General features: G+C 45.0%; 2 protein-coding genes across 4 annotated transcripts; both read right to left on the bottom strand.

The window, feature by feature from the left end:
* Positions 1-39: 39 nt before the first annotated feature.
* On the bottom strand, positions 40-10,459 carry CCDC125 (coiled-coil domain containing 125). Of its 3 annotated transcripts, XM_069002199.1 has the most exons (12): positions 10,383-10,459; positions 9,793-10,173; positions 8,631-8,689; positions 7,935-8,021; positions 6,991-7,068; positions 6,218-6,303; positions 4,185-4,267; positions 3,535-3,650; positions 2,974-3,081; positions 1,812-1,983; positions 498-631; positions 40-406 (listed from the first exon to the last, which is right to left on the bottom strand). In XM_069002199.1, exons 2-12 carry the CDS (start codon positions 10,061-10,063, stop codon positions 89-91), a joined length of 1,512 nt encoding a protein of 503 aa, XP_068858300.1. In that variant the 5' UTR covers positions 10,064-10,173; positions 10,383-10,459; the 3' UTR covers positions 40-88. The 3 variants fall into 3 exon arrangements, with proteins under 3 accessions (XP_068858300.1, XP_068858301.1, XP_068858302.1); XM_069002200.1 differs by lacking the exon at positions 10,383-10,459 and having other exon boundaries at positions 9,793-10,261; XM_069002201.1 differs by lacking the exons at positions 9,793-10,173; positions 10,383-10,459 and adding an exon at positions 9,450-9,726.
* A 728-nt stretch (positions 10,460-11,187) lies between these two features.
* AK6 (adenylate kinase 6) lies at positions 11,188-13,822 on the bottom strand. Its single transcript, XM_069001163.1, has 5 exons — positions 13,755-13,822; positions 13,110-13,202; positions 12,372-12,430; positions 12,142-12,287; positions 11,188-12,015 (listed from the first exon to the last, which is right to left on the bottom strand). The coding sequence occupies exons 1-5, from the start codon at positions 13,780-13,782 to the stop codon at positions 11,826-11,828; spliced, it is 516 nt and encodes a 171-aa protein (XP_068857264.1). The 5' UTR covers positions 13,783-13,822; the 3' UTR covers positions 11,188-11,825.
* Between the last annotated feature and the right edge of the window lie 8 nt (positions 13,823-13,830).

Below are 13,830 nucleotides of genomic sequence, written 5' to 3' on the forward strand. Positions count from 1 at the left end.
GCCCCGCAGTGATGCAATCACAGCACAGTTTCTGGTGTTTCCACAAGAAGTTTCTTTGCCATAAAGCTGAGCTGCCCCCCACACGCAGCTACAGCGAGAGCTTGCACAGCCCCTCAGCCACCCCGCTCGGCCCGCGTCCGTCCCCGAGCACTGAGGGCCAGGAGAGCGACTTTCGGAGCCCTGCTAGGGCCGCTCCTGTGTGGGGCAGGGCAGGAGAGCAGCTCGGGGCCGGGAGGCGATGGCTGTCGGTGTGAGGGGGAGCCGGCGGGCCCTGGGCTCCGAGCCGACACCTTCCTCCCGTGTGCCCCCCGTCCGGCCCAAGCGCGGCCTCCCTGGCCTCGGCGGCCCGTGCCAGCATGTAGCTGACCTTGCGCTGGTGCGCCAGGGCCTCCTCCTTGTCGTTCACCTGTGTGGTCAACAGAAAGGAGAAGAGGCCATCTGTCAGCTCAGGGTGTGTAAACATGCATGCGCTCTGAAGAGCTGAACCAAATACTGACCAGATCTATCAACATCCTCAGGATTTCCTGGGGATTGTCCAGCTCCTCAACCTTCCTGCAGTCTCCATCTGACGAGAGCAGGCTGGACAGCTTCTGCCCCAGATTGTTCTTGTTCCCTTGTAGCTTGACACGCTCTAAGGAAAACAGAAGTACATCAAATGGAGAACAGCTTGGGAAGGGAACCAGGACTTTGGGATAAAACAGGCACTTGTAAACCTGGATCTGAACGATCTCATCGGAAAGGACAATGCAAGCTGCAGCTTCTCCTACTGCATGGGACACGGCAGGTTCCTACCATGCAGCACTACTCCTGCGGTCACATAAAGGCTACACAGACCTTACACATGGGCAAACCGAAAATTCTTTGTGCTCTATGAAAAATACACTTTTGAGAGCTAGTTAAACAATACTTCATGGTAATCTGAACAGTAACTAGCCTGAAAAAAAACAAAGATTCTCTGACAGAGGTCACTTACAAGTTAGTAAGATTTCTAAAAACAGTAAAATACATTAAAATAATGGAAAGTATGTACCAGGTAATGGAGCCTGAAAGCAATGGTGTCAGTACAGGGGAAACAGCTAGTAAAGGTTATGCTGCTCTAGTACTACACTCCAGGAGTGCCCAAGGAATCTGGAAGACACACCACACTTCTAAGCCTGGCAGCTCCTGGCCAACGGTCAAAACCAATGCACTGTGCTGCTCCTAAAGCGTGCAGTGGTTTTGACCATAATGTAAGCACTTAAATACTTCTCTTTATCCCTTTATTTTTTTTTGAAAGAACAAAAGATTACTAGAATTATTCTTACTTTACAGATTAGAATTCCTCCTGTTTTACACAGGACTTTGTAACTCTGTATTAGTGTAAGAACATTAATAGACACTAGTATTGCTACACATGCATAATAAAAGACTAAAAATGTTTAAGGAAAAAAAGGAAAAAAAAGCTGTTTTGTACTCCAGCGAATCATAGAATGGCCTGGGTTAGAAGAGACCTTAGGGCTCATCTTGTTCCACACCTTCCACTAGACCAGGTTGCTCAATACCCCATTTGGAGCTAAAAAAGACCCTTTTTTTTTTTCTTTTTTCTTTTCTTTTCTTTTCTCCTCCTTCCCCAACTCTTACATAGAGCTCATTAAAAAAAACCCCAAACAACAGAGAAGCACTTAGAACAGCCAGATGTCAGTTTTTCTCAGGTGCTGTCCATAACCCTCAGTCAGCAGCTGAGCACACATTTAACACTGGGAGAGGTGTTCCTGGCTCCTGCTCCCTCCCCTGCCAGTCCACCCCCACGGACACACAGATTGCCCAGCTACCAGTGCCTCGCAGACGTCTCCAGTTTGCAAACTTTGTTTCCTTCTTCATGTTTATCACTTCTGCCAGCCTCAGGGCCTGGTCCTTCCTCTGCATCAGTTGCTGCTCAAATGCAATTCTGAAGGCATCTGCCATTATATATGCTTCATCCTTACTCTTCTTTAGATTTTCAATCTGGTTTTAATTCAGGGAAAATTTTAAGTATGTTAGCTAATTTGGAAGCAAAAGCAGATTTTAAGTGAATATTAAGAAACAGACAACTTGCAAGTAAATATAATCAAGGAAATAGTAGTAGGAACCGAAGGGTTTTCCTGACGTGTAAAGAAATGTATTTTGAAATATGTATTGAAGTCCTTACTCTTCACTGTCTGCACATGCTCACACCATCAGCCATCTACACAATCATCACTGTGTATTTATTTATCTCTGCACATGCAGAGAGCTTGAGGAGGACAATAATGTCCCATAACAGCTGGGCCAGGAGCAAAAGGAACAAGAGACTGGAATCTGTATCAGGGATCATAAGGGACAGGCCAGTACCTATTTTCAAAACCAGTTAGTGAACTGGAACTTCTGCAGCAGGACCACAAGGATGGTTACCACATTTGCAGAGTCAAACACAGATCAGAAGAAAAATTCTAAATCCTTACCATCTCACTACGTTGAAAAAAACTAGGAGCTTAAAATTCACGTCACTGATTTAAGCGTGAGGTAAATAGGTATTTTCCAGCAAGATCAGCTTGCTGACCTAGCTGGGTGAGCGGGCTGTGGGTGCCGATGCCAATACAAGGGAGGGGTGAAATGCACTGCCAGGAAGGAAAGAAAAGGCTCAGTGCCAGTCCACATGCACAGTGTGTACATTCATGGAGTGCATACACTTAGGGTGTGTTCTCTTTTTTTTTGACTAAAAAAGATGGGAAGAAGAAAAAATAATGCTTTTTTTTTTTTTTTAACTAGTAAAGCGGAGTAGATATAATTAAAACTTTTCTACCAGCAGAGGTTAGGGCATTACAAGCATCACAAACAAACTTTACATTATTTCTGAGATCAGTTCTGGTTGTGAAACACCTGAGTTTGTGTAAGCAGTGGTTGAGCGTTTCTGGCTTTGTTTGGATTGGAGCAGGAGCATCCCCTCCTTGTCCCCACCCAGCCAGGCCTCATTACCTCTTGCTTGAGATGAAGGAGCTGCTTTCGCGTGAGAGCTGCCACTTTGGCACAGGGACAAGGCTGCCCCTCAGCAGTACTGCAGGTGCAGGCTCCGAGCACCGCCAGCTTAAAACCCAAAACAAACCACAGGTAAGGATTTGCTTACAGAGATGCCAGCAAAAAAAACACCCTGAAACTACACAGGGAGTGCCAGTCAGCGGGAGCAAGGTGCGAGAGGTGGAGACGATCGCTTCTGACACTCAGTGAGAGGTGTGCTGACAGCTGCGTGAGCCACGCCCTGCAGACCTCACTGGGATATTACCGTGCTCAGTAAGGCACGAGCAAGCAGGGTTTAAGTGCTAGGAAGAAGAAAAATAAGCACCTTGGCTTGTGAAAAATAGCTTGATGCTTCTTCTATCTGATCTTTCTTTGCAAGGTGGACTAGGAAGAAGGCATGTTCTAATTAGCTAAAAATGGGTCCAAATAAAGGGATATACAATGAGCAATGAATCTTCTCTATGTATTTTGAATACAGATCTCTGAAGCAGCCACTTTGAAAAATACATAAACAATACTTACTTCAAGACCTGTAAAATCAGTAATGTCACTTTTGTTCAATGACATGTTCTCCTGAAAAATTTTCTGTTGTTTCACATCTAGCATTGCAAGCAGTTCCAAGCACTGCTGGTTCAGGACTACAAAATAAAGAAAGAGATTACAAAAGTCTGCTGCTCCGATTTCCTAATTTCTGAGTTCAACTACACCCAAATGAAGCAGTTTTACAGTTCAAGCACCAGTTTGGAAAGATGATGAGAGTGTAGAAGTAGAAACTCATATCCCAGTTGTTTTTTCTTCTGTGTTCTCCCAGAAGTAATGACCGACTTAGAGAGAGACCATTTCCTGTACTGCTCTGCCTCAGGACTGAGTGCTCATCTCCTTGTACACTTAGAAGTCAGGCAGCCGCTCATTCAGAACAGCACAACATTGGGGAAGTAATGATTTAAGTCAGCTATTTTAAAGCTTTTTGGAAGGCAAAAAAAAGGGGAAAGGGACTTGAGCACTCTGATCTGCCCTGGCTACTTTCCAGTTTAACTTCCAGACTCCTGCATATCCACTAAGATCAGCTGCCAGTAACAAGACACTGATGCCCACAGGAAGCTTCTATCACAGCTACATCCTGAGTTATTCCTGAAAAACTGTATTCAGAGGAATAGCTGTTGGTGGCTTACTTGCATTTTCAGCTTTAAGTGTTTTAACTTCTTCTGTCCTCAGTTTCAATGCTTCCTTAAGAGCTGCATTTTCACAGTATATCCTGTAGAAGTTAGAAAATGGCCTTATTGTATTTTTAAACAACGTTTTTAAATGGGCACTCAATAATTTAAGAAATAACCTGTTGAAACACAGTATCTAATATTTCTGCAAATTAAAATTAGGATTACTTAAAAGATGGAAGAAAAAAAAACAAAAGTGGAAGGAGTTGAGTACTAGGTTTGAGAAGATATTAACCATGGAGTATCACTCCACCAGTTTTCTCACTTTTGGTATTTTTTATGGAAAAAGTGACAGTATTTTCCCATAATATCTGTACCAATAATCTGCATTATGCTGTCAGAAGCAAATCTGCTGGCCAGGGGCCGATAAGCACGGTGCCAGTCCTGCTGACCCAGGCCAGCACGGCAGGGAGCACCAGGCTGGGCTGTGTGCTCTGGAGCACTGCCAGGAACCTCTGTGCTCACCCTGAGGGTGCTCTGCCCCCCTGGCACCACGGGCTGCTCCAACAGGCTTGCCCTGTTTGTGACACCACACCCTCACACTCCAAACCCATCCAGGTATGCTCAACTGAATGTTAAAAAAGAAAAAAATCATTCCCATGTAAGTAGGTGGTGCCAACAGCTTTAACAAGAGATCACTGTAAGTGCCACATTTCCATTAGAAATGCAAATAAATTGGTAATTATGAACCTCTGAAACACTTGCTAGAAATTTCCTACTTCCTTGAAAGAACAAAACTGATATTAGAGATGTGACAGCTCTGGTCTGTAAACTTCCTGTAGTCTGAATCCTGTTTTCAAGAACAGCTGTGCCTTCAGGTGTTGCAACATGAGAACACACAATATGCACTGATAATGCATTTTTCCTTGAAGTATTTCTGTCTTGAACAGAACAGTGGCAATCTGACACCCTAAATGTCAAAGCAATACAATTTATTTGGTGCATCTCCTCAGCTGTCACTAAATGTAGCCTAGTCCGAATTATTTCACTTGGAAAAAACCAAAGGAAAATGCACATTCTTCTTGTCCTGCTGCCTCAGATGTCAGAAAACTATCAGAAAAATATCAGATGTTTTGCAAAGCAGGCTGAGCCCCTGGCTGTCAGTTTTCTGAAGCTATGTCTCTATCTTTCAACAGTCAACACCACTTTTGTGGCTCAAAACTGCACAGCTACACTTCCAACCTACTCAGCCAGGAAACCCAGAGGCTTTTCAAGAGACGTGCCTTGACAAATGTATCTGTGTATAGTTTGTAAACTTTTGGCTTATTCTTTGATTCAAAGTTGAAATGTATCAAAATAAAAATACATGCTAAATGATAACAGCAATAATAGTAACAAATAATGACAGTAACAACTCCTCTGAGGGGTAGACTTCAGAGATACAACTTCTACATGCAAATGAGCGAGTCTGCTGGCCCCATTTTTCAACGTCTGTTATGTATCATTAGTTTAGTGCCTCTGGTACATTCTTCTTGCCCAACCACACCTGCTGTCCACCCAGGGTGACTCTTACTTGACAAAGAACCTCTCGATCAGCCTCTCTCTAAAGCACTCTGTTTTCCCTGTACTCATGCCCAGACCTACAGTGCAAGACAATAAAGAAATTATTAACCAGGAAATTATACTTCCACATGCATACATATACCATTATTTTCTCTGCCTCATCTACAGCTAAGGTAAATAAGGATAATCAGTCTCCAGCTGGCTAACGTCATATGATGAAAAAAAACCTCAGCCTAGCAAAGCCAGCCTACAGACACATTAAAAAAAAAAAACAGGACAATAATTCCAGAAGTTTTAATTGAAAAATACAAGTGTGACTAGTCTGAAAAATCAAAATCTTCCAGAATTTGGAAGGGAATTGTGAAAATACAAAACCTCAAAGAACCTGAGGAGGCAAGTTTGGAACAGAAAACAGATGACACAGAGCAGTCAGTGCATTTCTTAAAAATCAAACAAAAACCCAGCAATACACAGTGTAGGTCAAATACCTGTCATATTTTTCGGTCCAGGTGTCTTCTATGTTTTTAAATCTGTCCTGATCAAATTCAATTTCCCATTGCAAAATATTTATTTCCTGTGGAAACAAAACAAACTTTCAGCAGCGCATTACAGGGCTCCCATCAAAAGGATGCCAGGGGTACTGGGTTTGGCAGAGATCTCAGTGACAATCTGTGACACTGCTAATAACAAATGTGGTACCAGACACCAAAGTTTCTGCATCACTGACCTGTGGACTCCAGTCTGTTACAGAACTAATGCTTCTAGAGGCCTACAACAAAGACAAACCCATGCTGCCACATTTCCCTGTCTCACTCCTATTATGTGGGACAAAACAACAGTAGGAGGAACAAAGCAAAAAACTCAGTTTAACAAGGTAGCTCAACGCCACCTTCCTCTTCCTCCCCACCTTCCCTATGAAAACTGGGAACCCAATTCTTAGAGCCCTTGGGAAGCCTCAGCTGAATCACTAAGGAGTTGTGCAGCTCACTCTGAGCAACTGGAACCCACAACAAACACCATCTGAAAGTACAGGAAGAACTCTGCTAGTTTTCAGGTATTATTTGTACACACTATAGCATGGAAAGGTCTAGATCAGGAGAGTGATACATTAACATTTCCCATTCTACTAGAAGGGAACAGGAGTTCCTTTTATAAAACCCCTGGAATTAATGTCAGGTATGCACTGATTTAAACAAACAGCCTGATAACCCCTTTTTAATAGCCATGGGCTTCTCTGTGTGAAGGAAACACCCACACTTACCTTCTCTAGAGTCCTCTTTTCTTCCTCAGTTTTCTGAAGCATTGCTTTTGTATGACTCGTGGCTTTATCAAATACTGCCTGCAAGATTAACAAATAACCAAACCAAAACCCAAAATGCAACTCTGTCAAGTACTGTGATTAAACTGACTTAGTTTTCAGTTTTACACCTAGAGACATTTACATGTTCATAGTTAAAGAGCAGTGTGCAGAGTTACAAACACCAGCAACTCACTTGTGAGCCCCAGAGGGTTCTGATTTCAAGTCGCTCACTTGCGTAACAAACTTGGGTTTCAATCCCATAACCTCAGCTATTGACAGTGCAGCATCATTTAACTTGAGATCATGTCTTCTCCACGGCTCGTGCAGAAAATCACATCTTAAAGAGCTGGGTTACAACACATCTAAGCTTTGATCCAGGCCTAACCTGCTACAAATATGTGAGGGTATAAACTGCACAACTAGAAATGGGTTACGTAAGTAGGCTAAATCCCAGGAACTGATGTCAGCAGAATTTGTTATGGAAGAGAATACAAATACTACAAATTGTGAACAAAAGAACGACCTGACATTTAAGGCATACTGTCCTCTAGGGCAACAAATGGAGCAGTCAACTCAAAGTACTCATGCTTTGCAGCAGGATTACAAGCACTGGCAAAATCTTCAATATAAGGGACTGGAAAAAGGCCTTAATTTTATGTTCAATAGATAAATCCTCAAGAATCCTCAAAGATAAAATTATGACAATTGCTACAACAGTAAAGTCTTCTTAAATAACACACTAGTTCCAGTAAATTGCAGAGGCAAATCTATAGACACCTGCAGACTCAATGATTTAAATTGCAGCCCTGGGAAGGCCTTAAGGTTTTTGAGGTTTCGATGAGGAGCAGCAGCAGATTTCCTCTGTTTTCCTTGTTACCATCAAGTGATTTCTGAACAGCTCCTACCATGCTCTGCAGGATTCTTAGGGCTTCATCTTTTCCTTCAAGCTGTCTTTGAGAAGCTTCAAGCTCAGCTTTCAAAATTTCAACTTCCTGAAGTAAAACAAAGTAGATACACTGAGCGAAAACCAACGTACTCCTGTTAGGATTCGATGGTAACAGCAATGTAAATCTGCCCTCCTCAAAAAACAAACCTCTGTTTTAGCTGTATGAAGTCTTTTCATGGGCTCACTTGAGGTTAAAGAACACAGTGCAGATGAAATGTGTATTTTTACAGTGGAAGTCAGCTGGCTGTGATGCCAACACCTCAACACATTTAACCACAGTAAAACAAAAATGGACTGTTGGCTACCGTTCAACAAAAACACAGACTAAAAATCCAAAGATTGTTTACACTGCAGATTTTCAAGCCCCAAAGCTTAATAATAAAAAAAAATCTGCTAGAAAAGTACAACAGTACCTTCAATATTCTCCACATCTTTAAAATATTTTCTCTGCCCCCTAAAAAACAAACAAAGCCCCCAGAACATAAAGCCCACCCCACACTATGATACCCTGACATAAAATTTAATGAAGCTTCCAGCTACCACTTTAATTTCAAGAACCTGGGTCCATCCAAGTCTCTCAACATTCCAAGATCCTCTTGTTACATTGAAAGGAAATGCAGATTTGGAGAGCAGCACCCTGGGCACTGTTACCAACCTCTAGAGCTTCCCGAAGTTGTTGCTTTAGTTCTTCATTTGACACCTCAGTATTAGATTCTGTAGGATTAATAGAAAATACTAAATGGTAAGATATTTAAATATCTTTAATAATAGTAATAGTAATATTTAAAGAAAAAAAAAGGTGGGGCTTTTACCCTGAAAATAGGTAATATACAAAGGTGAATTTTCATCTTTGTGTTTTGGGTTTTTTTCCTGTGGAGCTAATACACAGATTTAAGAAATACATCAATACAAATGTCAAACACAGTGCTTCACAGTTAAAGAAGATAAATGGGGGAGAAATGTCTGTTGTAAAGAGACATAAAGACAAATATTCTGTAATTTCCTTTAAAAGAAACCCAACAAAATTGCCATCTTAATTTTAAAAAATTAACTTTTTAGATTCTTTTCCGACTGTAACTTTTCATTCAACAACCTCACTCAAAACAACAGTAGCTAGCACTGTTTAGAAGTAGGGGCAATTTTCAAGAGACAGAGATAGCTCAGCTTACCGTGGAGACGATAATGGGGAATTATTTAAAGGAGATAAATAAGTTAGTTACACAGAAATACCTCAGTCAAAATATTAAAATTTGTCAGGAAAGTAGCTGGATTGTAATGAACAGCACTGCCTACACTTGATTAACAGCAGCATTGCCTTCACAAAAAAAAGAAGATGAGTGCCAGTGCAGGTTCTAAAAACTACTTCCTAACCCCTAAAGTAAGCCAATTCTCTAATTTCAACTGAAGAGCAAATAAGATTTTGAATATTTAGCTGCAAGCTTTAGATACCATCTTTAGGAAGACTTTCACTTACTTAAACCAGGAGTCCAAGCAATGCCATTCACGTATATACCCACATAGGTACACCCCTGACAGGATGCTCTTTGCCACATGTCACTTTCAAATGCAAAACTAAACACTTTAAAAGTGGATCTTTTACACTAAGAATGGTCACTGCCTCGACCACTGAGAAGCAATTCTGCCCCTGATGTCCTGGGATGAAGGAGGAGGATCCCAGCAGGCACTGGAACCCTTCAGGGATTTTGGCAAGTGTATTGAATTAAACTTGATGGCACTTTGTGAAGCAGCTGAACGGCTCACTTTCACTAACAGAAATTTGTACCATGGTGAATAATTAACTTCCAAATTGCTCTTACCACAGCTATTCTGTCGTGTGGAACTGGGAGCAGGTTTTTTGAGGGATCCATCGTAAACGCTGTTTCGTTTTGGACCAGGAAGAGCTGCAGCATCACTTTCCTCCCCTATCTTTGCTGACAAGGGGACATTACAAGCTTTTCCAGATCCCTTCCTAGATCTAATTGAATAGGAATTTTGTAAGTTTTCCCCTTCATAAACACCGCCCGGTCTTCTCCCAAGTCCATTCCCCAAGTCTCCGCACGTCATGTCATCCTCTTCTGTTTCCTCCATCTTCTCCTCCTTTTTTTCGGGTTTTTGGTTGCTTTGGGTTTTTTTTTTTCCCTGACCGAAGGCCCTTCACCTACCGGCGAACAGCGCCTCCCGCAACGCCCGTACTTTATCTGGGAAAACAGGAAAGCTCCGTGTTTACAGCAGCAGGACAAGACCCAAGCGAGAAACGCGAGGCTGCCGGAGCGCGGCCGCTCCGCCGGCGGCTCGGGGCTGCCAAATGCCCGCGGTGGGACCCCGGCCGGGGGCAGCGCCTCGGGAGACCCCCGGGGAACCCCCGGGCACCCCCGGCCCCGCACCCCGCCCGCAGCCCCCGACCCACCTGCGCGCCCGCAGCCGGCGCTGCCGGTCCCGCCCCGGGGCGGGAGGGACGCAGCGGCTCCGGGAGCGCCCCACAGGCTCCTCGGAAGGAGGGGTTTGTTTATTTTTAATTTTTATTAGCGTTGTCTGTGCATTGTCTGTGCAGCCCCGTCCCCAGCACAGCGCTGACCGGCGTCGGGCAGCTGGGGGAACGCGACCTGAGGTTATCCAGGCGTGGTCACTCCAAGTGTTCTCAAGGATTGGGATTGTCCTGACGCCCCAAGAACACCCTCCACCTGTTTCCTACTCTAGGCCAACCTCTGCCCGAGCTTCTGCAATGCCTGGGCCCAATTCGCCAGGGAAACTCACTGTTTTTCACCATTTTGGTTTATAATATCATCAAATTGCTGTTGCAGTATTGCTCTGTAAGTGTCACCAAAAAAAAAAAAAACAACACAAAACCAACAGCAAATAGGGAATAAAAAATAAAATCGTAAATATGTAACAACAACACTCTTTACAACAGGAATTTTAAAGAAAGTTGTTTTACTATCCAAACTCATGTATATAAAGGGTTTATAAGCAAGCACTTCCTACAGTATCTTTCACAAATGGCTTTCCTTCCAAGCAGCTCTTCACTGAAGAAAGGTTTTCTCTTCCTTGTACAGCCCTGCCCCCCCGGGGCCCAGGCTTTAATAGCAATCAGAACAGAACTGTGACCACGCTTAGGTTCACTGCAGGTTTATCCTGACAAGTGATGCATTTCCTGGGTAATCCTGCAGTGATGGATCTATTCCATGACTGTACAGGGAATGGGGAATACAGAGAAAAAGGAGAAAGGAAGTTTATTGTTAAACACTCCAGACCAGTGCAGACATAGCCAGTGTTTCCTTACACACAAAGGAACCTCCAAAGTTCTGTGCAATCATTTTGAAATAACTCCCACATCACTTCTTTTCCCTCAGAAACAAAGGACTCACCTCAACCTGTACCACACCCTCTCGCTCTGCATTATCCTCACAGGCCCATGGCCAGAGTGGAGCACTGCAGGTTTTAAGTCTCACAACTCCACATCAAACTAACTCCTTTCAGGACATTGTTCCACCCTCTGGAAATCAAAAGTGCCTCAACTGCCACCAGTTATCAGGATTTTACAGACAGTTGTCTTGCAGGTTTGGTTTTAATTGTAAGGTCAAAAGAATTCTCAGTTACTGAACATAGCTCCTGCTACTCAGGGCAACCCCGTGATCTTCATCCTTTCCCTCACTTGTATCAGTTCTGCTGTTGCCTCTCCAGGGTGTTGTTACAAACCCTCACAACCTGGCTACTCTGAACCTTCTTCTACTCCCCAGCTATATCCAGTCACAACAAAATCCATGTTCATTTATAATACCAGAATTATGAATACCATTTATTAAACCCTCCCTCCCAAGAAGAGATCCAGCAGTTACTGTTTCACCCAAAGTCAGTTGTTGTCCTTCATCCATTGCTCAATCCATTGCATAATCTGATCCAAATTCCTCTCTAGGTCCTCTGGAGTGTTGCTGGGTAACTGGTGAACAATTTCCTTTTTGTATGACAACACAGCTTCCTCATAGAGAGTCTGAAAAATTTCACATTGAATGTTGTCTTGCAGCTTCTTCCCCGTGTAGCCCCTAGAGAGCAAGAGCACCAAGTCTGAGGTACAGAGAAACGGAGGTCTTTTTTTGAGAATCAGTGACTTATATCCTAAGTGAAGTCCCACAACAGCACTTCACTCCTAATTTACCCCAGTGACACACCTGCTTTCCAGCCTGTCATACAGAAACGAATTTTCCGTGCGAAGAACAAACACAATGTGGAACCAGCGCTCGGGGAAGAAGTCACAGCCGTGGTAATCCACAATCACTCCTCCCTCGCTCATCCTATCCTCGAGTTCATCAATCACCTGCACAAAGAAAAGACAGAGGCAGGCTGGCCTGGCACTGCACAGCCAAAATACCACAAGGGTGGCTCTAGGGGTTGGACCTACCCTGTCTTCATCCAGAATGGGGCAGTCATACTCCTCATCAAAACCTTCGTAGAGCTCTCCTGCAGCAGAGAATCCACGGAGGTTTGTGGGGAAGCAGAGTAGTTACCACAAGTAATTCACATTGTTATGTCTGTCTCAGGAGTTTGCAGACAAAAGACAGAGCTCAGGGTAGGGAACACCTTGTTTACAAATCCATCTAAGGATGAATTTGTTATTTATTAACACCGAGTATGCTGCTACAGAAACTCCTGCTGAAGTAAATTTATTTAATTTATATAGAGTCACAGAATGGTTTGGGTGGGAGGGACCTGAAAGCACCTGACACACCTTGCCACCACCTCCCACTGTCCCAGGCTGCTCCAAGCCCCAGTGTCCAGCCTGGCCTTGGGCACTGCCAGGGATCCAGGGGCAGCCCCAGCTGCTCTGGGCACCCTGTGCCAGGGCCTGCCCACCCTGCCAGGGAACAATTCCTGCCCAATCTCCCATCCATCCCTGCCCTCTGGCACTGGGAAGCCATTCCCTGAGTCCTGGCACTTCAGGCCTTTGCCCAAAGTCCCTCTCCAGCTCTCCTGGAGACCCTTTAGGCTCTGGAAGGTCTCCCAGAGCCTTCTCCTCTCCAGCTGCACACCGCAGCTGTCCCAGCCACCAGACACACGTGCAGGGGCTCCCAGACACCACGAGCACAGTCACGCAGAGCAGAACGTCCCCCGTGCTCGGGACACTCCTGTGATACAGCACCTTCCTTTGCCAAGTCCCCCACGTTGACGTAGCTCAGCCCCGCTCTGGACGCCAGCTCCTTTCCCAGGGTGGTTTTCCCAACACCCGGCGTGCCTGGAGACCAAATCCACAGGAAAGGGTAAGGGGAGAGCTCGCACGTCCCCTCAAATACCCCCCACCAGGGGAACTGGAACCTTTTGACAGCCAACATGGGAGAGCTCATGTGATGAAAAACGGGGCAAAAAGCTGCAGGACCAAGAGAAACAGGCGAGGAGAGTGAAATAGGAAAACAGGGAGAGAACTCTGACTGTGTGCAGGAATGTCTCACACCGTGAGGGTTCAAAGGGAAATCTCCATTCGTTTGAAAACCCTGAGGTAATACGGAGGAGCCCCAAGTTCATGGAGTAGAGCAAAATCATCCCGGGATAGGACCCCGCACCCCAAATCAGCCAGGCTGGAGCCTCACAACCTAAATCACCCCGGGCTGTCATGGGGCCGGGGCCCCAGACCCCAAATCACCGCGGGATAGGACTCCACGCCCCGAATCACCTCGGGCTCGGCCAGGCCCGGGCCCCCGGGCCCCCGATGACCCCAGGCTGGGACCGCACACCCCACACCACCCCGGGCTGGGACCCCACACCGCCCCGGTGCCCCCCCGGTGCCCACCGGTGATCAGCAGGTTCGGCCGCCTCATGGCGCCGCCGCCCGTCGCCTTGGAGACACGTGCGCGGGGGCTTCCGTC

Source organism: Aphelocoma coerulescens, assembly GCF_041296385.1.
Source record: "Aphelocoma coerulescens isolate FSJ_1873_10779 chromosome Z unlocalized genomic scaffold, UR_Acoe_1.0 ChrZ, whole genome shotgun sequence".
In the NCBI taxonomy this organism is placed as follows: Eukaryota; Metazoa; Chordata; class Aves; order Passeriformes; family Corvidae; genus Aphelocoma; species Aphelocoma coerulescens.